We start from the raw sequence: 25232 nt of genomic DNA, 5'->3' as shown, positions 1-25232 counted from the left end.
TGAGAAGTGTGCTTTAACTGATGAAAACATTCATTCCTTCCACAACGAGTTCTTTTTTCTCTGAAAGAACACAAGATAAATTTATAATATTTTGCCACTTTTCCGTATTTCCTAAAAGCTCAAACTTCAGATTGTTTCCAGGGGTGAGGCACAGACATGTAGGTGTCTGCTTTTCCAAAATCCCTGAAAGAGTTAGGATAGTTTGCATATATGTATCATTTTATATATACGTGTGTGTGTGTAGGTAAACATATATCAGAAATGTGTGTACACAGACATATGCACACATACAGGTAATGCAAACATTAAAATAAAGGGCATCAGAATTCAAGATGGAAGACACTTCCCAACCAAGAATGGGTGGAACCAGCCCTTGTGTGAGGCACTGTGGGCTCACTAGTTGCATACTGACCTTACTGGAAGCAAAGAGTAATATCAGTAAAGTCCAGTGGATTTTGTCTAAATTTATCTAGTGTAACTGAAAGCAGAATCTGGTCCAAAAGTAGAGTTGTTTCCAGTTCACAAAGAAATACCACAAACCTGAAATGTTACAGAATTTAAAAAATGAAGTTCAAATTGATTTCTTCTGCTACTTCTGCACTTACCCTGTGGTATCAGTATTATATTCTCTTCCTTTTAAAAATAAGTTTTTCTCTTTCTCTTGCTACTCTTCGATGTGCCCGTGTGAACAAGAGGGAAAATAGAAAGGGAGCAAGTACCTAGAAATGTGCCAATTCCACAGTAAACAAACAACATGATTTCTTACATCCATCTTGCATCTACTTCTTGTATCCATGTAGCAGTCATGTCAGACAGATTAGAAGGTTAAGAAAAGAGTTTTAATTTTACCCAGTGTTCTTCAAAATACAGTCAGAATATGCTTTGACAGGGAAAGGCTCACAGGAGTAATGGAGACCTGAATTACTGAGGACTTGAAGAGAGTTCAGTTTTCATTTGTCTACCTTTTACTGCCTGAGAGCTGTAGGCTTGACACGCTTGGAACCAGCAGCTGCACCTGGCCACTGGTGCAGGGATGGCAGCACAGAGCTCAGCATTTACTAAGCGCTCAGCATTTACTAAGCATTTACTACGCAGCTTCTCGCATGCTGTTGCAGCCCATCCTGAGCTCTGTGCTGCTGTGCTGACTATAGTCCTCGCAGCACCTGAGCTAGTTAGCTGAAACCTACCCAGGTACGTCTTTCTGAAGAACTCCAGTCACTGCATCAACACCAGAATAGGCATACTCTAAATATAATTTTTTCCAAGTGGAGTCCCTTACTATTGTCTTTTATGAACTATGCCTAACACATTCTGGGCTCTTCTGGAATACAAACTATAATCAGATGCCCATAATTCATTAAGTCTTGATTTAGTTTCACAAGTGCAGTTACTATAACAATGCATACAGTCTTCATCCTTTCGCAACCTAACCACCCATCTTTGTGACAACCGGGTAGCACAGCACTCTCAGAAAGAAGCCACAGAGTGCATAAAAATTGCCAGCTGACATTTATTACAGATAGCGTAGAAAAATATCCATCGCTGTTATTTATACCATTAATGTGTATATGGACGGTCACTGTTCAATCTAGTCCTGAGAGAGGAAGGCAGGCAAACTAAATTCATCATTATGGAGAGCAGAGTAGTCCTTGGATTCCTCAAGATGTCTTATTAGACTGAGATAACCAACATAAGTTTAGTCCAGCAGGCTGAGCAGTGTGGTACTGACCAGAAGAAGGCATCAGTCATAGGGAGAAAATTAAGATGTAGAGATGGAAGCTAAAAGAGTGCTTGTTTAAGCTAGGTTGTAAAGTAGTGTTAACAGTGAATATCGAATGGAGTGTTGATATGAACATGAAATATTCTCAGGGCAGGTACTGCCGGAGTGAAAGCTGGGAACAGGGGAAGGAGGTTGGTAGCTCGTAAGTTAAAGATGAAAGCAAAGCAAAGGGGCTGCCACATAAGACACTCTCAGATGGACAAGGGGGAGATGAGCATGTTAATGAGGCAGAAAATATATAGGAGGAGATTTCATAAGTGCAATGAAAAAAAACAAAAAGAGGAGCCTGACACTAGCACAGCCAGGTCAGAAATGAGGGAACTGCACAGGGTCAGTTGTATCTTCAAAGACACGTAAGTCCCAAACCAAACTAAGAAGGCATAAAGAGAGTTTTCAATGCGAATTCTGGGTTGTACCTAAAAAATACAGTCATCTTCGAAATCAGAAAGGAATGTGATGCTCTGAATTCCCCAGTGATTTTAGCGGTTCAATGAGACCTGCTTTTCTGAGCTCTTCTGAGCTTCATAAGAAGATCTTTGAAGGTACAGTCCTTCAGCTAATCACAAGCCTGGCTCTTCCAGTCCTCCTCCAAAGATATCCTTCTTATTAGAGGAAGGTTAGCACAAGGCTGTCCAAAGATTCTCCTGAAACATATGCTTCCACAAAAAACATGTACCAAAATAAGACAGCTCCGATGTGAAATGTGAATAAAGGGATGTTTCATTTCCGGTCCTAAATTCAGACTTTTCTGTGTTTAATCATGTGAGCTGTCTCCTCAGGCACCTTTCTACTGCTCTGTACTAAAGGATCTTAGAAAAGGTAATTTCCTGAGCCACCCTCTGCAAACTGTGATTCACAGATGGGAGCAGGAGAAATAAGGAAGTGACGTGCTGCTTGAGCAGCTGATTAGTGGGAAGAAGGGCTACGTAGAGTGTGCACTGATCCTTAGCATGTTCCCTTTTGTGGCTCTTAATTACTTGACATTTTATCAGGGACAGACCTCAGCTCTTACATGAATACCGTTTAAGCGTGATAATATATATATTGAGAAAATTTTAAGAAAGTATGGGATTCTGACATAACAGTTAAAAAATAAAAGGAGACCATGAGGCATGTGGCAGAACAGGGATGGATCTGAAATCTGTTTTGCTTCACTTTGCATCTCTTCCCTCCAGCCAGGCACCCCCCAGTTTTGTGGGTTGGGTATTTATTCCTTGTATATGTAATGCTGCTTGGAATAACGTTGTACATATGTGGTAAGGTCGTAAATGATGAGCCTAGGCTGCTGGAACAAGGTCCAGAGAGAACTTTGCCACTGGCTTTGGAAGGATTAACACTGGGCTGTCTTAGCTATTGCATTTATTGAATGAAACCTCACTCTTAATACGCTTGCTAGTATGGTGTAGACAAGCTCCGAGATGGCCATTTGTTTCAGCAGAATGTGTTATTAGAATCCCCTCCCCGCATTGTTTTGCCTTTGAGCTTTTACATTAGTTATTCATCTTGAGTTCCAGTTTGCCATTTTACAGACCTCAGCTTAGGCTCTTGATTGAAGACAGAGACTCAGTTTGCTGCCTGCTGCTGCATGGAGCAAATGAGAACTGCACCCAGAGTTGCTGAGTCCGGACTGTGCCGGGTCATCACTGCGTTCTCTCCTGCCTGCTTGGCCTTTCTTTGGTTAATTCTTGCAATGATATTTTGAGATGGGCTCTAAAATTATAATTCAAATACCATCAAACTATGGAGCTTTCAAAGCCTGGCTCCTCATGCAATTTGCCTCCTCCCCATGGCAGCAGTTTTACTGAATCAATTCCTCAAGCAAACATTGTATTGACCCCACTGGGAGTCGTCGTATTATAAAAACTGCAAAATCTGCCCAGTGTGTTTTGTGCTGCAACATATGTAGATGTTTCCAATAAACACCCATTTCTTATTCTCCGTGATTTTTTCTTATTTATATAAAATTGTAGCTATGAGTATATGTAAAGTATGAGGCACATGCATGTGTTCATGCTGGCATGCAGTTGTTTGGACAAACCCTCACAGTGCAGGAATGTAGCCAGGCTGAATTTTTGCTGACTGAGCCATTACAATAAACCTTACCAACCTTTGTTCTCTTTGCCAGGTATCTACCAGGGTTGAAAAAAACCCAACTTGTATAAATACCATAGAATACTGAAATTGGGTCGGAGCTATTTTCATGTCCCTGTCTGTATTTCCATGATTAAGTTGCCAATTTCAGAGAAGACAAGTTGTAATAACATTTAGAAAAAAATCCAGCTGTTGCGATTTCAAGTTCTGATACCCCTGTTAAGGGGATGCTGCCAGTTCATATCTTTGAGTTACCCTTTTCGTCACTGGCATCTCCTAAGATTTTGGACCTTCGTGTCATCCAGAACTGATATGAGAGGTGTGGGAAGGACATGGGGGGGAGGCGCTTGCATGTTGTGGAAATAGAGAGATTATTTTATTGGCTATCTCATACTGCTTAGGAGCTTAGCAGTATGCAACTTAGTCCATTCATGGATTAAACACAATGCAAAATGCAGTCTTTCAGTTATTTCCAGAAGTTATCACATTGCTGCCACCCTATGTGTATCGTTCAGACTTCTAAAAATGTCTTTTGTGCAGTGCTGCATACACTTGTGGCTTTGTGCAAATAATTAGTAATATAGCAATGTAATCAGAGCAGGATTTCATAAGTAAAGGTCTTAACCTCTAGTGAAGAGACAGCTATCTAAGCTGTACGATGAAGGTTATTTAATGATGTTCACAGTAAGAAAGATACTCAGTGTTTGGTCTCTTTCTTTTGGATATGCTCCTTCATACATTATTTGTTTGCTCTGTATTTACTTATGGCTCCCACGGTCAGTTGAAACTGAGTCTGTTGAGCTATGTTTTCAAAGAACTAGAACGCAAACAGTTTTGGAAGGTTGCTTTGTGCTGCTTCTGTTTTTATCTGAACTCTTGCTTTTGTTGTCTGTTTGAGTTTGTTTAGTTTTACTTTGTATTGCCTTTCCCTCTGCAGTCAGCCCTGCCCTCATGGACTCCAGCATCCTTCAAGCAAGACATTTCCGAAGAAGGCCGAGGGAAACCAAGATGCTTTGATACTTCTCCTCTCCTTGCCCTGACCCTTCTGTACCTGTGTTTCATCTGGCACAGGAGCCTGGACTGTGGGAAGTCGGCTGCTAACTGTTGAGAGAAGTTCTGGGGATGCCCTAAGCTGGTGCAATACAAAGAAGTTTTTTTAAAGTCTTGATTTCACTTTCTTTTAAGCGTGTGTATAAACCCAGGTCAAACTGGAATTGATCTACAGTAGAACTGACTGAAAAACAAACAAACTGAAAAAAGACTTAACTATTTTATTTATTTCGATATTTAAGAGAGAAAAGAAGTGCTGAAGTTGCACAGTATTTTTGTTTGAAATACATTTTACTTCAAATTTTAAATGCAATTTTGTGAAGACATGAAATTTTAAAAAGCACTTAATGTAAAATAAAGACTGAATATTTACTTTAAGGAAAAAACTTTTTTTAAATAATGAAAATAAAGATCAACTCTGCTCTCTCTCTTACTTTAAAGAAGCCATTCATACATGTGCTGGGTATCTTTGTTTTTTGCAAATTGGATGTGGTAAGTGAAGATTGTTCTGGTTTACTTTCTCCTTAATAATATTATCCTGTTAGATGCTTAAAACTTACTTTGCTGTACTGTGTTAGGCACAAATCTGAACAAAAGCTGTTGAAATAGCAAAGACCAGGCTCAGTGGCTGGATTTTTTTGTTACCAGATTTTGTGACCAATTCAAAGGACTGTCTTCTCCCAGTAGGATTGATGTGTCTCTTCCGCACAGTAAAAGAGGTTTGCTCTTGAGCAACTCTGTGAAATACTTCTGCTGAAAGAGGGGTTTAAAAAAGGAAAACAACTCTGTTAATTTTAGTATTACTTTTTGCTTTGGTAATTCCACAGCTGATTGCGAGTTGGTTGTAAGGGAAGTATCTAAACGTTCAAATGCTCTTGGCACGGAGCTTCCAGTTGGAGTCAAGGATGATGCCATGTGTGGAAATCTTGTGTACTTTAACCCTTTCTTAAGTGGCAGTGGACTTTGAAAAGCATACAGGTGCACCCGCATGTCAGCAGTAAGCAACAGGGGTTACGCAGCAGGAGAAGAATGTGAGTTCCCGCAGCTACAATCGTAAATTGTCTTGTGAGGCAGCGGTGAGGGATGTTCACATCCCAAAGTCTAAGTTGTTAGTCATCATCTCAGTGAAATAAGGTGATATGCTCCATACAAGCACTGGAGGATTTTGTCGGCTGCCAAATCTGCTCACAGTGGATAGCACAGGACTGTTTGCTGCCATGTGTGATGCAGTCTAGTAAGGTTGCAGGATAGCCTTGTGTCCTAGGAGAAGGGTATTGGACTTGGCTCCGAGATTAGCTTCTCCTCTGTAACAGGGGTGCCAGATGTACCTCGATTGGTATAGACCCAGGGTATAGGTAGAAAAAGTGGTTTTGTTAATGTGGCTTATGTTGGCTTTCAGAGTGAAAAAAGCTACGTCTATAAAAAAATGCATCTTGACGAGGTGAAGCTGCCAGAGAGCCTGATCCTGCAACGTGTTTCTTGCACACCTAAAACTCAAACTCACCTCATTGAGAGGTTTCCATATGTCAGTAGCAGCAGATTTTGTCCTCTTCTCACTTCCCCTTCTCCTGCTCCTTCCCAGATTAACACATAGGGTCAAAAATAACCATTTAAGGTGTCTGGTAGACCCTGAGTCCTGCTCCCACTAAGTTAAATGACAAAATTTATGTCCTGATCGGGCTCTTTATCAGGATGGTTTGGTTTTATTCATTTTGTTGGTTTCTAAACCTGCAGTGGTGAACTGCCTCTAGAGAAAAAAAGAAATCAAATTTCATTTCATCACAATATAACAAGACGCACAACTGTAATGAAGATTTGCAAACTGTAGGGTCTGTGTTCAGTTTGTGTAATATTCCTTCCAAATAAAAGTTCTGCTTCCAACATCCCTACTGTATATTCCTCTGTAAATATTACATTATCAAACCAATTCCACAAGGTCTTTTTTAGTGCAAATAATCATCTCCTTTTTAAAAGGCGTTGTTGAATAACATACTTGTACATATACTTTTCTAAGCTCTCCATTGTTTATAATGCTCTCTTTGAAGCTTAAAATAAAACTTCCTCCTCTGTTGATTTTGTTTCCCTTTTCCATTTTGTAAATTATTACTTTTGTCCCTTGATTTTGTTTTGTACTTCTTAATGAAGGATGATGTTAACTGAGAATTCTCTTCCTTTTTCTCTTTTACTTTCTCTTCTCCATTCATTGAACTACAGAAACTGGTCCTGTTGTTTGCTATAGTGAAGGTAGGCAGGAAATAAAATACTGCTTTTGTGTAGGACTCATTTTAAGAGTGTTTCCTATCATTTGGTGATAATAGAGGATCTTCCTAAATGTGTTTGGATTTTAATAACCTTCTCCATGAGATTAATAGAGTTGCAATCAGTTAACTTAGATTCAAAGGTAGAGTCTAAATTATGAGAAAGCTTTTTGTATAGATTTTAGTGACATTGCCTTAAGGCATCCTGACTCTACCTGTGCCATTTCTAATACAGTCAGTGGAGTAACTGGAAACTGTGGTTCCCTTTGTGGCAATTCACAGTGCAGACATGAACCCTCCCTTTCCCTTTCCACACATTAGATTAGTAGTATGGTTGTATAGGAAGGACAGAGAAAGAGAAAATACTGTTTCAGATTAGGTGCCATCTTTTTAGGAAACTCTGTGTGTCCTCTTCCCTAATAGACCTGCTGTCATTTTTATGAAGCTCTGTTGCCTTTCCTCTGCCTTCCCATCAATTTCTGTACTGTCAGTAGAGGCTATAGATGGCCCTTTTTACTTTGGCAGCTGCTTGCAAAAATAGCATCTGAGGTGTAGTTTTTAAGAGCTCTTATGATGTGGGTGCAGATCCTTTAGACTAGTGAACTGCCACCCCAGCAGATTAAATGGCAAATAAGTCTAAAGAACACGTCAGAAATTAATCCAGTCAGGCAATATAGGAATTGTACAGAATTGTACAGATGGGCTCTTACCTGCCTAATTTTTAACAGTTGTGTGTGACAGAGCGTGTGTCTTTGCAGCGGAGAGTTAACTATTCTCGGTCTTCTTTTATAGCCTTTCCCTACAAAGTTTTTTTTCACATGTGTAATTTTAATTTCCATTAGTGTTTTGTTTCTTCACTCTTTCTTCAGGTGAATATGACTTGAAAACTTCGCTGCTTGCCTTCAGACCGTATCTTTACCTGTGGAAGGCCTTTGGCTGATTCATTGGAGGAAGGAAGAAACCAAAAGGCAGTTTCAGCTACCTTTGCTGTCCTCAGTCACTCTGGCTCTTGGGAACCTCTTTGGGATCTGATCGAGCAGCTCATGGACTCCCTACTGGGTTGTCCTCAGCTGTTCTGTCACTAAAAAGGTCTTTCCTTCCTTTTTACCTGTTGGGCCCTGGGGACCAGAGGCAGCTGAAGAGGTGGGGTAGGGTGCTAACCAGATTTCTGAGCCATGCTGAGAAGGCAGCTGTGATGCTTTCCTTAGAGCGCATACTGGGTGATAGGATTGCTGGTTTCAAAGCCTCTCCTAGCAACTTCCAATTTCCTTTCTGCGATTTGCTCTCAGATATTCTTACAAAAATCTGAGTTGCAGGCCTAGAAAACTACTTTTCCATAGGGATTTCACGGGGGGCAAGTAATCTTCTTTTCCTGCCCCAAAGCAGAGAGAGGAGGGAGGGTATGTGATGACAGATCCTTAGCCCTGGCCATTTCTGCTTTTGTTGTTCTTCTCCTAACTCCTCTTGAGCTTTCTGCTGTGCTGCATAGGACAGAGAGACCCAGACGGAGGTTGGACTGAGGGCAAAGCTGAATGCTGACAAATTAAAGAAAGGAAAGTTGAAGAAAGGCAGGAAGGAAACTGCTTGTGGCATCAGTGCACTTTTCTTGTTCAATAGGTCATCTCCCGTTCTAACTCAGTTGTCATTTTCATTGTCCCCAGTGTGACGGATACAGAGAGCAGAGCTAGACATTTCTGCTAAGGTAACCAGGAGTGAAAGTGTACGTTGAAATTGGCCTTTAAGGATGTCTGTCAACACCCTGTTTAGATGAATGGGATCCTTCCCACCACAGCAAAGCTATTGTTACAGGCTGTCAGATTCCAGAGAACAACTCTGCATAAGTTGTATTACTTTGAACATTTTTGTGCCTTTTTTTTTTTGGTTGGTTGGATTTTGGTTTTTCTTTAAGCCACAAGCCTGGAAATAGAAATGTTCTAAAGGAAAGTTTTAAATTTGCAGAAATTATCTGAACAGAAAAAAATACCACTGTTCCCTAAGTCCCAGAGCAGATTTATGTTGGCATGCTGGCTAGGAAGGTATCTTATTTTCCTGTCTGGAGAAGGGTTCTTGCTGGTGAGAGTCAGATGTGGCAAGAGGAGGGAGTAAAAATATCTGCCAGCCTTGTGGCAGCTAATGGGTGCCCCCAAAGCCAGGTTTCCCTGGGCTGAGATTGAGCTGAAAGCTGGCAAAACTGAGGGCTGGAATACCGAGTTCTCTAGGTGGGCTGAAAACGGCGTCATCTTCTTTGCTTTGACCTGAACTAGAATATTGCACAGGTTTAAGATTTATTCCAAACTTTTGCCTGGAATCAGGAAAAAAAAATCTGGTTAAATTTGCATCCTGGAGCTGTGAGCCCTACTTGTAATCAAATCAATCAGCCTAAAGATGATAAAAACCCCCGTAACCCTTTCTTTCTAAAACCAAGCTTTTAATGCTCATTAGGAAGGACATAAACTTCTCTGTAGCCCGTGTGGAAGATGGCTGAGTAAGACCTCAGCTTCATAAAGCATACGTAGCAGAGCACATAAGCAGTGACTACTCCCCTTAGCTTTGGCTGGGCTTGTCCAGTTTGTGGCTTGATATGTTTAAGATCTCCATTGTCCCTTGGAAATTCTTGTAAAATATTATTTCCTTTGTTGCACCAAAGCTGGACTTTTGCCACGGTTTAGTCCTATCTTTGATTTTAATGACTTAAGATGAGAGCCATCCATCTGTGGCATCTTAATTTCACCACTATATTTTTTAAGACCTGACTGCATTTTTTGCTGTTTCAACAGATGTTTTTGCCATGTGTATTAGAAACTTTTACCGTATCATCTGTTATTTGATGAAGTTTTGTCCTTGCAGCCTGTAATTCTTCATGATTCCATGGTGTGTGCACCATTATGGGAGAAGGATGGCATTTACCTTTAAAAGAGCACAGATTTTTGGAGCACAGTGTTGTGGTTCATATTTCCATCCAGGATATAATTAGAAACAGTTTTGTTTAATGTTGTCTAAGATAGCTGTGGTAGCTCTGAGTGGCCTACAAACCAACTCTGGCACTGCTGTGGAAAAGGCAATACACTCTGAATATTGAGACTGGGCGGTGGGCTGAAGCTCTTGGAACTACTGCCACCTGCCTGAGAGAGGCAGCTCTGGGCAGCTTGCAGAGGGGTGCTCCTTCTCTGGGATCCCAGATGATGGATGGTACCTCCTGAGCAGGAGCAGACGTAGCCTTCCTTCTATGTCTTATGCCGAGTGCTTTTTTCTGGAGTGGAGCTTCATTTCTTGGTACTGTTCATCTTCCATAACCAATTCTCAGTAAGACCTTTTAGTTTATCTCTACGTTTGCACAGGTGTTGAGTCATTTTTTGCTTGGACTGAAGCCCCTTCTCATTACATTTCTTCAGTCTTTGCTGTTAGTGTCCTGGTGTTGGTGGCTTCATTGTGGATTGCAGGGAGAGAATGAACATGACCAAATCTTTCAGATACAGCCTTCTTTTTTGAAACAGATTAGAGATTTTAAATAATGATGGAGAGAGTTTTGTCAAGTGTTGCTGAAGACTTAGCTTATTAATTTGGGTTTCTTTCATTAGCTGACAGCCGTTAACTTCTTCATATGATGATTTCAGGAGTCAGTATTCAGGCCAGCTCTCCATAGTGAGAGGAAGTAATTGGATGGGAAATAGCTGAAAGCTGAAAGCTGTGCTGTTACTAAAGGCGTATCTTTATTTTAGTGTCAGATAGCCAGTGAGACATAGCTTTCAAGTTCATGCAGCATTTTGTACAGTGGAGTTTACATGGGGTGGTTTTAAGCCTAAGTTTGAGAAATGAATTTTCACCCGTTGGTACAAATCATAGTTGCTTCACATCAATGCTCTGCTGGAGTGGCTTAAATGTGTTAAACAACACTAAGGTCTTTCCAGCCCTTTCCTCAGGCTCAACAACTTGTTTTATGGTGCAGTGGATTCTGCAGCTGGATCTTGACTCAGAAGTCTCATCTGTTGCTGGGATCTCAGGGCTTGGGCTTCTTAAAGAACAGGTCCCAGCTTTTCTGAGGTCTTTCCACACTGACTGTGTCTCTGAATGTGTCCATCAGCCTGGAGGCTTAGGATAGTTTTTAACTATCCACAAACTCTCTCTGGTTTGAATTCAGATAGCTGTTGTACTTTGCAGACGTCCAGATGGTCCAGAGCCATGTATGCCTTCACCTGGAGAAGAGGACCTTCCCTGGGTTATGGAGCTTCATTTCCCTTGCAAGGTCAGGTCAGCTTCTTCATTAGTTTGCTCTCCAAGACCCCTTCCTCACTTCTGTTAAGGGTGAGATTTTACAAGTACTTAGTGATCTGAAAGAAAAAAATGGAGAAGAATTTCCTAAGGATGTCTGCACCCATTAGATGCCTCTGTGACTGTTTACATATTTATGGGTCTGGCATTATGTGAAGAAGAACTAGTCCCCACTAGGCTCAGTACAGCTATCATTAAGAACTGCTGAACATCTCTTGGGTGATGGGATCCCATCTAACAGTCAGCATCGCAGGTGATGAACACCCTCAACAGCTGTTAGAGGTGAGAGGAGCTGGGGTGCCCAGAAGCTGGTCCGACCAGCCTGTAGGAGAGGACTTCCCAACCCCTTTGCCATTAACAGAACCACCAAGCAACAGTCCTGCCAGCCGATGTAGCAGCCAGCTAAGAGCAGGGTCAGAAGACTTACAAATCCCCGTAGTACCGTGGAAGATAATTTTCTGGCATTAAATATGATAATGTTCTGCTTTTGTATAGGCTCTGTGAAGCAATTCCTCTGGTGCTGAAAAGGAGCAGGACTAGTGAGCTGTTTAATGAGGGACATTTGTGTCCACTGCCGTGGAACTAGCTAATTTCTTGTTTAATCTGTTGTGATATTTAGCTGCTATGAAGTATCGGTTGTGTAGGTTAAAGTAAGGCTACTCACTTGTTACAGGTTGAAGAATGGCCTGCGCTTTGACTTGGCTAATCTGGGGTGGAAGATCTGGTGAGCTCTGAGAAAACATCATGGATTTGAATCTGGTGTTTTTCCAGTGAAAAACAAACAAAAAAATCCTACTGTTTTGGTGTCTCTGGCAGCATTTTGTCGGACAGTTACTCAAAAAGGCTGTTAGATAACTGAACTGAAAAATGCCCTGGTGAGCTAAAAAGGTTTTGGTTTGATTCGAAATGCAACGCGTTCTCGTTTTCTCAATGAAATGACCCTTTCCCACTGCCAACTGTGCGCAGGCTCGAATGAAACATTTAATTTCTGAGTATTTTTTCCCTCTCTTAAAAACAATTCAATCAAGCTCACTTTTGAAGCAAGATACTGCTCTAAAATGAAAGTCCGACATCTTGTTTGTGAAACACTGGCACAAAATGTCTCACCCTTTCTGGAAAATTAGTTTCCCGTCTGCCGCCTCTTAACCCTTTCTCCCCTCCCGCTTGCCTTTGACTGAAACTACATCATTCAAATTCACTTCTTCACTCAGATGTTTAGATCACCCTGAAATTGCATTTTTTAGAGAGTAAACTGAGACATTTCACCCCACCTACCTAGCGCGGACTGATGCTCTGCAGGCTGCAGTTACAGCTCTTACTTCCCTCTAGATACCGATGTTGCTGGGACTTGGATGCGGAAGTGAAAACTGGCTGCCATGTTGATGAAAACTCTATTGGCACTTAGAAATTCCCAACCAAACAGGGGGTTTAACTAACGGCGAAGAGAGAAAATCGGTAGGCGATGGGGTTTTTCCAGCTTCTGGCACTGCATTACAAACAATGGAGAGTGTGTGTGGAGAACACTGCCCGTTCGGCAGCTGAAAGGGTTTCTTTAAATCAACGAGGGACTGAAGTAACTTGCTCCAAATTGGTTTTGTTTGTGCTTAGTTGAGTGAGGCCGTTCTACTTATGTCTGAATATACAATCACATTAGCAACAGTGTAAATTATGCTTGCGTGGGAAAGGCAGACCTCTTGCATTTATAGCATGTTCGCATCAGTTACCAACCGTTTAGCCATCATGTGCTGAATTTCTTTACCTGGATGATACATGGTTACCTCATGTAACAGCAATGAGGTCTCTGCCTATGCAATGGCATGGTGTCTTCTGCGTAGTTAAGTTTATTTAATATTAAAATGATGTCATTTAAATAATTTCTCTGGAGTTTGCCATTTGATTTGAAATTTCTGGAACTGTGCTGGCAGGGAATTAGTTTAGAGTTGTTCCTGAGTCTCTCTAGAAAGAAAGTTTGTTCAGAGATTGGTAATACTCTCTCCTTTTTCCCTTTCCCTAATTCATCAGCGTAAACCCAGCCTACCCCGTTCTCAATAGACAGTTACTTTTATGGGATGGCTGTTTCCTGGCCCGTGGGTGAAATCACCTCTGAAGTTCTCCCCAAAGCCCTTGATGCTTGAGGAGGACCGTAGCAGGGTCTTGTCTTGATGCTCTCTGAACTGACTGGGTGAACATGGCCTGTTTTTAGTGAAGAGGTGCCCACGTCACGAAGCAATGCCTCCGTCACGCTCTCCTGCCTAATCCCAGCGGAGACGCCCCGGTCGGAGTGCCCCGGGGAAACGACATGTCCTGTCTGCTGTTGCTGCCAGCTTGGGTTAGACACACTTTGTTGGGTCAGCGTGGAAACGCTGGAGCTGGTCTTTGCGAGCACTACCTTGATAATACGGGTACGCTGGGCAGCGCTGGGCGTCCCTGCAGACGTGCTGCCGTCTGTCTGGCTGTGTTCGTGGGGCAGTTTAACACAAGGAATATTGGGGAAGGACCAGGTATTTGGACAGCAGACGTGGCTTCAAGCAGGTAGCAGAGTCCTTGTTCAGGTTAAAGGGAGGGGAGGAGGGGCAGAGCTGATACCTTGTTTTATGGGGGGTTTTAACAAAGGTAATGCTCTCGTGGAAGGCTATTCAGGCTGCCGTTTCCCTAGCATCTTAAATACTACCCCACTCCTCTCATTATAGCTGGGGATTTTGGCTCTCCCAGGGGGGAGGAGATGTTCTAAATGGGCTGCCAGGGAGGTGGATTTAATGCACTAGGAAGAACTGGCTTCACCAAGTTAAAAAGCAAAACAAAACCCAATCCTCCATTCCTATTTTTAGTGTTTATGACCAAGTATTTTTGCTTGGTTGCTCATTTTGAAAGGGTTTAGTGAGCCTGCCAGTTGATTGAAAGCTCTGTGGTGTGTGAGCTGGCCTGGCTGGGGAGCCTGCAGTGCATAGCGACGAGGTCGGAGCCGCGCCGGAGGTTTTTTTCCACTGCAGTTTGTTGAAGGGTAACAAAAATGTCCCCCGGGCAAAGGGGATGTTGGCTTTCCAGGTTGTGGTGATTCATCTTGTCTGGATAAGCAGCCTTCCTCCCACTCCCGCATTTTCGTCTCCATCTACCTCGCCCCTACTTCACTGTGCAACCAAATACCAAACCTGCCCTGCATTGCGCGGGCAGTATTGCTGGGGGGGTCTCAGCAGCCGAGCCCCGCGAGGTGTACCTGCTGGGCAGCATTAGCATTTGGTGCCCGTCCTCCTGGCCAGTTCGCGCTCTATAAATGGGTTTATTCTCGTTATTAGGAGCTATGTCCCTGGCATATGGAGCCCGTGCGGTGCCTGCAGGCAGGTTTCCTTCCTGTTGGTGTTGGTAAGCAGCCCAAGTGCCTCCTGGCAATTAGCAGATCGTTACCCATAATGCGGCGCGCAGCGATGCAGCCTGGTGGGTTTTCTGGAGGTCACTCTGACCTAATTCACCCCCAGGAATTGTACAGCGCTGGCATGACTTACCAGTGCATTAACAAGCTGATGCTTCAGTACGAGGTTATTTGAGTGCTTCCACATTATTTTTCTTAGGCAAGAAACAGCCATTTTGTCTAGCAGCCAACAGTGGCTAATAGGGGCCGGTCTGGAAGAGGAGGGAGCAGAGCGCTGGCTGGTTTTGAGATGGGACATTGCAGGCATGTGGCATTTCCTTTGGCTTTAAGGTTTGGGGCCATTTTTGATCCCCTGGGCTGCAAATGCGCAGAGCCCAGTTTGCCGCCTTACTTCTGTCTTATCACAGCATCTTTGCAGTGAACTGAGCAGTGTGTGTCAGGTGCGTGCCTGAGTCCCCGCTGCTCGGCCTCGGAGGGGAAGGCAGAGGAGCGAGACTCTGCCCCAGATCTGCCGCAGCCCAAACCCCCAGACGATATGAAATGGAGGTGCAGATCTCAGCCTGTCCCAGGCAGTTGTGGAGGGGCAGGCACGCCTGGCCAGAGGGGTCCCCCACACCGCAGCGGGCACCCCAGCAGGGCTCATCCTTCCTCTGGCAAACCCGAGCCCAGACCAGAGGGCCTGGCTGCAGCATTACCAGCCCAAATCAGGGTGTTCTCCCAGGGCGGTGATTTGTATACACCAAAGTTAGTTGTCAGTAATTTTTAGAGGCTTTTAAAATCTGTAACTTCTGTTTTTCATTTCTCCCTGCTAAGATATGTATGGCTGGACTGTGCATGCTGAGGAACGGGGGCTGTGCAGGGAAAGGCACACACAAAACTATTGCAGTAAAACTGTTTTAAAACATTTCTGAAGTAGTTTTCCTGTAAGACTTGTGGCATCTGCTGCCGAGGGGATGGCGTGTGGGGAGAGAGTGATTTCACTGACAAACCATTAGGATGCCCAGAATAACTCGCTCCTGGCTTCGCTCGTTGAGTGCTCTGGAGGTCACCCCCGAAACCCACCCAGCTCTCCCTGCTGCCCCGTGCCAGACGGAGTTACTCTGCCTTGTCTGGGGCTAATCTCTCTTGGGTGCACGTGAGTCTGTGTATGCACAGATCCTTCGTTTTGTTTATGCACGTGAGCAGCCTTTGAGCCAAGCTCCGCTCTCGATGTACCCTCTGTAGCCCAGGCTCTTTGTCCTGGCTGATGCTCTTGATGCTTAAAAATGTTTCGGAGGAAATTATGCGGCATTGTAGAGTCAAAGCTGGGAATGAGTTGAGGTGGTGGGCGGACTTTCCTCAGGCAACAAAATTTTCTGGGGAGTGCCTCGAGATGAGGGGTGTTTCGGTAGGGGCTCACTCCCCTGTGCCCTTTGGTGTTTGCATGGCTAAAGCAACAGCAGGGTGGTGCAGAAGAGTGAGCTGCAAGTGCCACCCTCCTCACACCACCATTTTACAACTTCCTTGGGATGTCCAGCGTTAATTGCTTTCAAACACAGGTCTGTCCTGCTTTCAGTTCCCATTGACTCCAGTTAGACCTGCCTAATTGCGACTGGGACTGAACCATTATCTTTTGCACAGGGGTTTTATTTGTCCCTTGGGTGAACAATTAAAGCGGGCTCCCTTCTACTGGTGCCGAATATTCAAGCAATTGCTTGGAATTTATGTCTCTTTTTCCAGTGGAACTGACAGTACCGGGAAGCAAACCACAACCTCCGGAGTGCAGCTGGCTGCCAGTCCCGGGTGCTAATACAGAGTGCCCCTTCCCTTTCTGCAGGCTCAGTTTAAGCTCTGTCCATGCTGGCCAGAACGACTATAGGGCCAGGAAATGAAATAATAAGAACTATAAGCTCTGCTACAGCTGAATGGTTTCAGAGCTCCATCAATTATTAAAGGCGTTAATTCTTCCACAATTACTGGCATATTGCGGCATATTAGATTAGAGGAAAGTTGGTCTCTGACCAAATCAGACTGACCAGCCTATTCACCGAGGCCGCTGAGTCCTTTCGTGCTCACTTCTGTAGCAGGGTTGGCTGTGCTGGAACACAGGGCCTCGGACACTGGGAGAAACAGCCAGGTTTTCTCATTTCCGTCAGGGCGTAGAAATTCACGGTGGTAATATTGCCTCTCCTCCTCTTCTGTCTAATAGTAATAAACCCCAGTGGTGCCTAGGGGTGAGACTTCCTTCTTTGTTTGTTTGTTTTTCTTAAGAAGCTGGATTCAGCAGGGCTCTGTGCCGAAGGGGGTGGGATAAGAGCCCTTCACCTGCAGCCTCTGACACCCACCCCTGCCCTGGCCGCTGGGAAAGCTGTTCTGTTTTTCTATAACGAAATACTCCTGCTTGCCTGTATCACAGAGGTACTGTGGTAGGTGCTGTCTTGGATCCTCACCCCACAAACACTTTTGAAGGCTCCTGTTTATATGAACCTCCATTTGAGCAGGCAGGCATATGTCCCTGTGTCGTAACGTCTTGATGTTGCAAGATGGGAAGGGCCAGGAAAATGCCAAGAGCTCTCCATCCTCATCCCTTAGTAACGTTTGGTCTTTTCTGAGAGTTGCAACTCCTCGAGCCCTGGGATTCAGGCAGAGCCAAGCCTTTTGGTGTGGCTGGATGGTTTGGGTTTTTCAGGGCCCTTTCTAATCCATCTGTTGTTGGCACTACGTATGTATAAGCATGCATTCTTAGACAGACAAATGAGGGCTGGATTTTTATAACATAACCATAAAATCATATCCCTTATTAGAATTACAAGTTACTTTTCCCTTCTTTTGTACAAATAACGGTAATAATTCTGTCTAATGATGGCAGTGGTCATAGCAATGCTTATTCAATCTTAGCAGGAGGAAATTTTGCAGTTTCTTTGCATGTAAAACTTCCATTATTTGGATGGGGTTCCTGTGACATAGGTCATTATGTCTGTAATATGTATTTATAGTTGTTTAAAGACCTGAATAGTTTATGGAATAAATTCTGATGTGATATAGCCAGGAGCCCTGTGGGTTTTCATTATGCTATTGATTAAAAAGCCCACCACTACACAGTGAAGATAAGGGAAAGAATTGGCAACTGGCTGAAAATTCCTTTTACTCTATATAAATAATTTCACATTTGTTTTAAAAAAGGAGTCTTTGCTTATTTTTTCCCCTCAAGATAATCTCTGCCTTTGTTTGAAAAAGGTTATTGATTGGATTGTTAACTTAAATAGTCTGTGGCGGGTGTGACAGAGCACATGGCTGCAATTAATCTTGCGATGCAGAATCCATTATTGAAGAAGCACTAATGAGCCGTTCTAAGGCCTTCACTGGTCACAGAGCGCCTGGGAGCAGCAGATTGCTCCTGCCCTTTAATGTCAGTTTTGGTCTTTAGTGTTATACAGCCAGTGTAAGCAGAAGGGAATCTTAGATATTTTTTTTTTCTTTTTAAGAGTATTTATGCTAAAATTCTCCTTACCAACAGTCTGCAATTGCACCGGGTGTGGGAATCAAGAAATGGTCTCTGAATGCGTTCGCCCCCCACTCCTCCGACCAGATGTCTGGTGGACATACTGTACAATTAAAGCCAGTGGCATGTGAAACATGAGTGTCACTATAAAATATGGTCTCAGTCGCCGGGTTCAGATCCAGAGGAGAGTTTCGACAAAGATGAGGGAGCTTTCAGGCCTGATCTATACTTTAAAAGATTGCTTTAAGACAAAGGGGTGAGCTGTTGGAAACCTTCTCACTGCAAGTTTTGTTGCCTATGTTGTTTATAGCTATTGCGGCATAGCAAAAGTTTAGATAGAGAATAGTTATGGTAGATTAGAAACTGTCGATGTTAACATATCACTTTCTCCTTCAACAGAACTGCTGCCGGGGGGTATTTTAGAGGTCTGTCTATTGACTTTGGTGACACCATAAATATGTGTTACTTCTTCCCCCTGTTAGATCTGCGGAGCTGATACAGACACGTGAGGGTGATCCAGGGTTTGCCAGGGCTGAGCCACCACCTGAATTATTAACTGAGTTCCAGCTGCAGACTCTTTGCTTCACACCTTCGCTGTAGCAAATGCTGTTTATCTCAAGATTAGTGAAATAAGGCTGTTTCTTCATCTTGACCACATAAGTGGTGAAATTAAGCAAGAAAGACTTGCAGCTCTCTGGCTCGTGTGCTACCACAGTGTCTGTAACTTGAACCATGTTTTGGACTGCTCGTTGTGTAAAGCAAAATTGTTTGCGGGCTGAATGAGCCTTTTTTTTTTTTTTTTTTAAAGGGAATTTGAATCTGCCTATAGTAGCTTGCCATACGCAGCTACAGGGCTTTGTCTTCAGGTATTCTGCCACAGAGGGAATGCCAAGAAGTGCTGTGATATGGAGCAGGGATGGTGTTCACTAACACCGCTCCAGGAAATCTTGGACGTGTGAATTTTCTCAGAGGTCATGAAGAACACTGGATTTTGAATAAAAGTAGCGGAATAGAGAGATTGTGAAGAAGGAGAGCAGGGAGGGCAGGAAGAAGAATTTTAATGTTTTGAGTATCTACTGACATGCGTGCCATATGCTACAGTGCCTCATCACACTGCTGGCATAAGTAAAAATAGTCTTTCCAACGACATTAGGTTAGGGTCATGATACCACAAGGCACGTTGTTTAATGTGAAAGATGATCTGACTTAGAGGCTGAAGAAAGACATGTCCATGAGATATTCTGCTCCCTTAGACATGCCATAAGCCCTGGGCTAAGAGAGAGCAATCTACGGCTGTGCAAACATGACTGTGGGCATTTGTTGGACTCTTTTGTAGTCACAGCGTTTGGAGAGAGAGCCCAATGGAGTGAATAAATTGGTGTATTTTTGCAAAATATTTCTACATTGCTACTAAAAAGAATCCAATGTGACCCTCGCTCCACTATTAATATTTTCTAAGCAATCCTCAGCCCACAAGAGTCCATTTCTTTTAGGCTTGTGGTGGGTGTGGTTCTTAAGAAGGGCTCTGCAAAATAGGATGGATCACTTCAAGGGTGAGGCACCATCGATACGAGATGCAGCACAGAAAACCTGCAGAGGTGTTTCTGAGGCAAATGAGGAAGGAGACAGCCAAGACTGATAGCTGGAAGAGAGCAGGAATGGCTGCGAAGGGACAGAGATAAAGTAGTGAACAGCATCTGACCTTCATGTCGTTTGAGAAAGGGAGAGTCTCTAGCTGGAGTCTCTGCAGTGAGCAATGTCTGTACGCAGGCAAGTGAGCACGTGAATGTGTGTATGCATTTAGCTGTGATTTATTTCTGTAAGTTTGATTCCATTCTTTCTGTTTCTTTTCAAATGTGACTGAAGCTATTTAACTTTCTGATTAACTCACTTCCCTGTATGAGTTGTTTTCTGTGATGTATTCCAGTACTGTACAACCTTTCTGGAAGCCGCTTTGCTGCCGTTGGGATGAATCCCTCCCCGATGTGTAGTGTGGCACATTTGTTCTGTTTACTGGGGTTGGAATGAGGTTCCACGTTTGCTGTAAATCAAATCTGGAGGAACATTTCAGTGTCATGTCAGGTTCTGCTAGTTTGGTAGTATCAGAAATTTTATGAGGTCCTCTCAGCAAGAAAAGGTATCATGTCACAAAATCTCCTTCTGGACAGTTGTGATTTCAAGGTCCCCAGAACTTTAGTTTTGACTTGGTCCACTGTAAATCTCAGTAAAATCTGACTCTTGTTTTGTGCTGACATTTCAAGGGCTCCAAAACCCAGTGATCTTCTTAGCCTATCTGAGCTCATCAGTACTGTCAAAACATTTCTTTATTCAAAGGCTTAAGAGTGATATGAACAATGTCATTGATCCCTCCTTCCTTAAATATCTCCTTTATTTTCTATTCAATTTCCTTAATAACTTCTGTACACACATTTCTTTGCTGGACAGGCTTAGTTTTCATATCACTACCATGCAAATGTAACTGGAGAACAAAAATCCTTATTATACCATTTGGTGGTATCGTGGGCACATAAGGGAAATATATTCCCTACAGCATTATTGCCTTACCCAGCAATTCTCAGCAACTGTTTGCTTCACTGGCTAGAAAATATAGAAGCTTCTTGTAGGGTGGTGATGGGTGATGCGACGACACAGCAAAATACCGCTGATAGGTCTGGTAATGAAGATAGCACATCTATGCCCACATCTACTGCAGCCGTGCCTTTTTTTTTCTTATTGGAGAAGCGGCCTTTCTTTCTCCACTCTTAAAAAGACATTTAGGCTGGTGGAGTGGAAAAGACTTTTTCCTACCCATTGGCTGTAGTCTAAGAACAGCAGATCGGCTAGAAGTGAAAAACCCCATGCACCTGATGGCATAAGTTTCTAGAAGGAGCATGTGGTAGTGCTGGATGTGCATACCTGTATTTCTAGTTTTTCTATAGATGAGCAATTGGCTGTCCCTGTCCCATGCCCCCCGCCCCTGACTATGCACAGTGTGAATGCTTACGTGTGTCAGAGAGGAATGCTAGACACAGAGCTTTCCAAGAAGGCAAGCAGTAGCTTATCGCAGGTGACTTAAGGACTGCCTCAGCCTGATAGGGGTGGTTTGGGTGTACAGTACTTTATTTCAGCGGTATATTTTTCTTGTTTTGTTTTGCAGAAGGAACACTGATCCTACCTTTGGTTTGTTTGTTTGTTTGTATTTTCCCCTCCAGAAAGCCCATTGCTGACCCTGCTACTGTGATACCGCTGTTTTGCAAAGCTGGAGTCGACACGCATGTAGGGGCGGGGGTTGTAACTCTGGCAATTTGTCCTTCCCGATTAGATGTGACTGTTCTGCTAGCTTTCCCTTCTTTATTCCTTTCATTTAGTTTGTTGTGGGAGTTGGCTTGGGGTTTTTTCCTTTCGGTTTCTTGTTTTGATCCTGGAAGGTTAGCTGTGCAATTTGGTTTCTTCTGTGCCAACCAACTTTAGTGGCAGAGCTCTTAAAAAAATTAAAAGCTGTATCCCTCCATCCTGTCTTGCTTCTTCTACGTGCGCTACTGCTTCCATTTAAGCAAAGTTTACAGAATTGCTCCACCCATTTGGATACCAGGCAGGGAAGCTCTGAAATAGAGAATAACCTCATTTCCACCAGGTCCTTCAGTCCGGTCGAAACAACGCTAATTGAAACTGTAGTCCAATTTCTAGTAAGATGGATGGGCTGTCTCTGAAATTGGGTTTGTTTCTGATTTCATCCTTTCTCTTATTTTCTTCCCCAAAAAAGTCCCACAAAAACCAAACCCAAAGCCAAACCATTTTTAAGAGCTCTGAATAAAACTGCTTTGCCAATGGGGAATGGGTGGGGATGACTCTGATTTTCTCTTGTGCCCGGCAGCGAAAGGGTTAATGCCTGCTTTCCTCTTCGATATCTGTTAGTTGCAGCCCATGTTGTGATCAGTCCATGTCCATGTGCGTTTTGTTCCCAAATTTAATACCGGTTAATTAACAAGCAATAAGTGAGCCTTAACAATGACAGTTGTTTCCGATCTTCCTCAGGACACCCGACCTGCCTGCAGTTCACCACAAACATGACTGAGGCTGTTAAAACCTATCAGTGGCAGTGCATTGAATGCAAATCCTGCAGCCTTTGTGGGACCTCTGAGAACGATGTGAGTTCATTTACCTTTTCATGAAAATAAGCATCACTGCGAGCTACTGTCACGCCTGCCCTTGAGGAGCACGTGGCAATGGTGCGGGTCATGGCTTTACTGCTGCTTCCATACACCTCTGAGGAAGGGCCAGTCCTGAGAGCAGAGATGGGCTTTTCCCCAGTGCCCCCGTTCAGCCGTCGCTCTCTGCTGAAATGGCCATGGGTATCATATAGGGCCACTTAAGATGGTGATACTTCATGGCTTATTCAACAGAAATTAGCGGGAGGCCATAAACTCATGTTGCAGGGAGCTGCAAGAGAGTAGTATCCCCAATATGGTAGGCAGGAGTAGATGTGAATGGGCGATAACCCGAGAGATGGCAAGAATGTTTCTTCTGTCCCTGATTTTGCTTACTTTCTTGGCATGATTTTTTAATCTTAATTACAAGACTCGGGAAACATGAAAGCTTTTGAACTGCAAAGGCTAGGCCTCTCTCTAGTCACCTAATCACCTACCCCAGTGATTCCCAAACCGTGATCCAGAGCCTGCAGCTGAACAATGTCCTCTCTGTGGGGTTTTCAGTTAAAGTCTGATGTTAAGGGTCCTTGGTAGTCTGTGAGAAACTTGGAGAATTGACAGTAGCTGGAGAACTTTGGAGGCGATTAGCTAACACTACATTCCCTATAGCAGAATAAGGTTGAAGCCTGAGGGGTTTTTTTTTTGCTTTAGCAGTAAATAAGGAAATCTGAAAACAGGGAGCTGTTCTGTGTTAGGAATCATGGGATACTTCGCAGCAGCTTTTTCCCCCCCAAATATATGAAAGAGCTGCAGACCACATGGTGGGATCACATCATTTCCATCTGTTTCACAGAGCTGTTTCACTCAGCTGAATTTTGGAGAAGTGGCTAAGTCCAGGCTTTTGACAAGAAAGGTTTCCCCCAAAGGGATGGGATCAGGCATGTGGTCACACTGGAGCCCAGCAAAGCCTGTCCTCTTCTCTCAGTACTGTATATCCCCAGCCTAACAGCTTTTGCTCCTGCATCATGAGGCCACCTTGGAGAGGAAGTCCTCCACCTCTCAGAGAGATTTTCCAGTTAGAAACCAAACTGCCTTTGTGATGAGAAGGGCTCTCTGTGGCCGCTCAGAAGTATGGTGGTTGCTCGTGGATGCACAAGTGTGATGCCTGTAGCCTTTTACGTTCCCAGTAGTCTCTTAGTCTCTGTGTTGCAGCTTTGCGTTCCTAGCTGAGCGCTGCTGGTTACCATGCTTATGTTTTCATCTTGGCAAGAGACTAATTTACATCATTTTCTCTCTCTCTTCTCCTCTCCTTGTCTCCCTGTTTCCCTACTGTCTCCCCAACAACCCTGCTTCAGGACCAGCTGCTCTTCTGTGATGACTGTGACCGTGGCTATCACATGTATTGCTTGAATCCACCAGTCTTTGAGCCCCCAGAAGGTAACATATGTTGGAAGTCCCCTTTGAAAATCACAATAAAGTCCTTGTGGAGAAGGGAAGAATTTCAGAAAGGTGGCCTGGGCCATGCGGGATTAAGGAAGCAGTAGCAAAGCAGAGGCAGGTAGCACTGGAAAGAAAGAAAAGTAATAGGCCTGGAGGTCTAGTGTGATCTGAGATGTCCTATTCAATCTTGCCTGGTCTCTACCTCCTCTTCCAGGACATGGCTCTTTTGCGGGTCATGGGTACCTTTGGATGTTCCAGATGGCATTGGACACCTCAATTTAGTCAACCGAGTTGAGCTCCTGTGAACTGTGACTTTGGACTTCCTAAGAAGTCAAAGTCCCAGAGAGAAAGCCCCAGACAGGGAGCTCCACTCTGGAATGAGCTGAGAGTCTGTTGTCAGGAGACTGGACTAAGAGGAATGACCTTCCTTGTTCTCTGGTCTGGCTGTGCCTCGGAAGGGTGAGAGTTTTCTGGCCGGTATTGCATTCGGTATGTAGTTATGTCCTCTGCAGGGGATTCAGTCTGAATATACTACAACTGGTTGTAGTTAGTCACTTCGTTTTGGAGCAGAGGAACTAGTCCCTTACCATTATTGATTCTCTGACTAAAATCTGCAGAGAGCAGTAGAATTGGAGGAGACAGGCGAGTGCGAATGACTACGGTTTACATGAGGGGTGAGACAAGAATAATTACAAATCAATCATGCCTTCAGGAGCTAAATGTTTGTAACTTTGATAAAGAGGAAACTAAATCAGGAGGGGAAAATTTTGAAATGAAGCTAATAAGTAGCTAAAGGTTCCTGTTTGACTGGGAAGTGGTGTACTGAAGGTATGAAGATATAAAACACCTAGTGGCAATGCACACCCCAGCTGTGTTGTAACTTGTGTAGAGAGCCTACGTACACACACCAGGGCAGCAGAGCTTGCTTCAGAGAAATACAGGCAATTCCAATGTTAGGAATATTTGATATCCGATCTTGACATAAACTCTGAGTGCCTGGATTTGATGTCATTCCTATAAGAAGGATTTCTTCATTTGCAGGGAGCTGGAGTTGTCATTTGTGCCGGGAGCTGCTCAGAGAGAGAGCATCAGCTTTTGGCTTCCAGGCCTGAGGAGCTCCAGCAGTCAAGAAACACTTTGCTCCTGGTGTTGCCATACCAGCACACAATTCCCATCCAGAACACAAAGACACAACCCACATCAAAATGAATGGACATTCAAATACAGGAAGAGGTATCTGTGGTATTCACTGTCACTAATGCCGTACCTCCTGAGCTCTACTAGAAGGATCGTGTACTTTCCCGATGCTCCAGATGAAATCTCTTCACTGCTATGCATGGTTGCTGCT

The 25232-nt window shown here is 43.7% G+C and overlaps 1 protein-coding gene across 2 annotated transcripts in view; it reads left to right on the top strand.

Moving 5' to 3' along the window:
- DPF3 (double PHD fingers 3) overlaps nucleotides 1-25025 on the top strand; it is a 161876-nt gene extending 136851 nt beyond the window's left edge. The window contains exons 9-11 of one of the 2 annotated variants that reach the window (XM_059819179.1): nucleotides 22332-22444; nucleotides 23800-23881; nucleotides 24926-25025. In XM_059819179.1, the coding sequence (XP_059675162.1) occupies nucleotides 22332-22444; nucleotides 23800-23881; nucleotides 24926-24996 (266 nt within the window). In that variant the 3' untranslated portion in view covers nucleotides 24997-25025. Of the gene's footprint in view, nucleotides 1-4808; nucleotides 5299-22331; nucleotides 22445-23799; nucleotides 23882-24925 lie in introns of those variants that run through there. The other variant, XM_059819178.1, reaches the window with a different exon arrangement.
- The last annotated feature ends 207 nt before the right edge of the window (nucleotides 25026-25232 follow it).

The sequence above is a fragment of the Gavia stellata genome, chromosome 7, assembly GCF_030936135.1.
Source record: "Gavia stellata isolate bGavSte3 chromosome 7, bGavSte3.hap2, whole genome shotgun sequence".
Classification (NCBI taxonomy): domain Eukaryota; kingdom Metazoa; phylum Chordata; class Aves; order Gaviiformes; family Gaviidae; genus Gavia; species Gavia stellata.
Note: the sequence above shows the minus strand (reverse complement) of the source record. Positions and strands in the feature narration are given on the sequence as shown.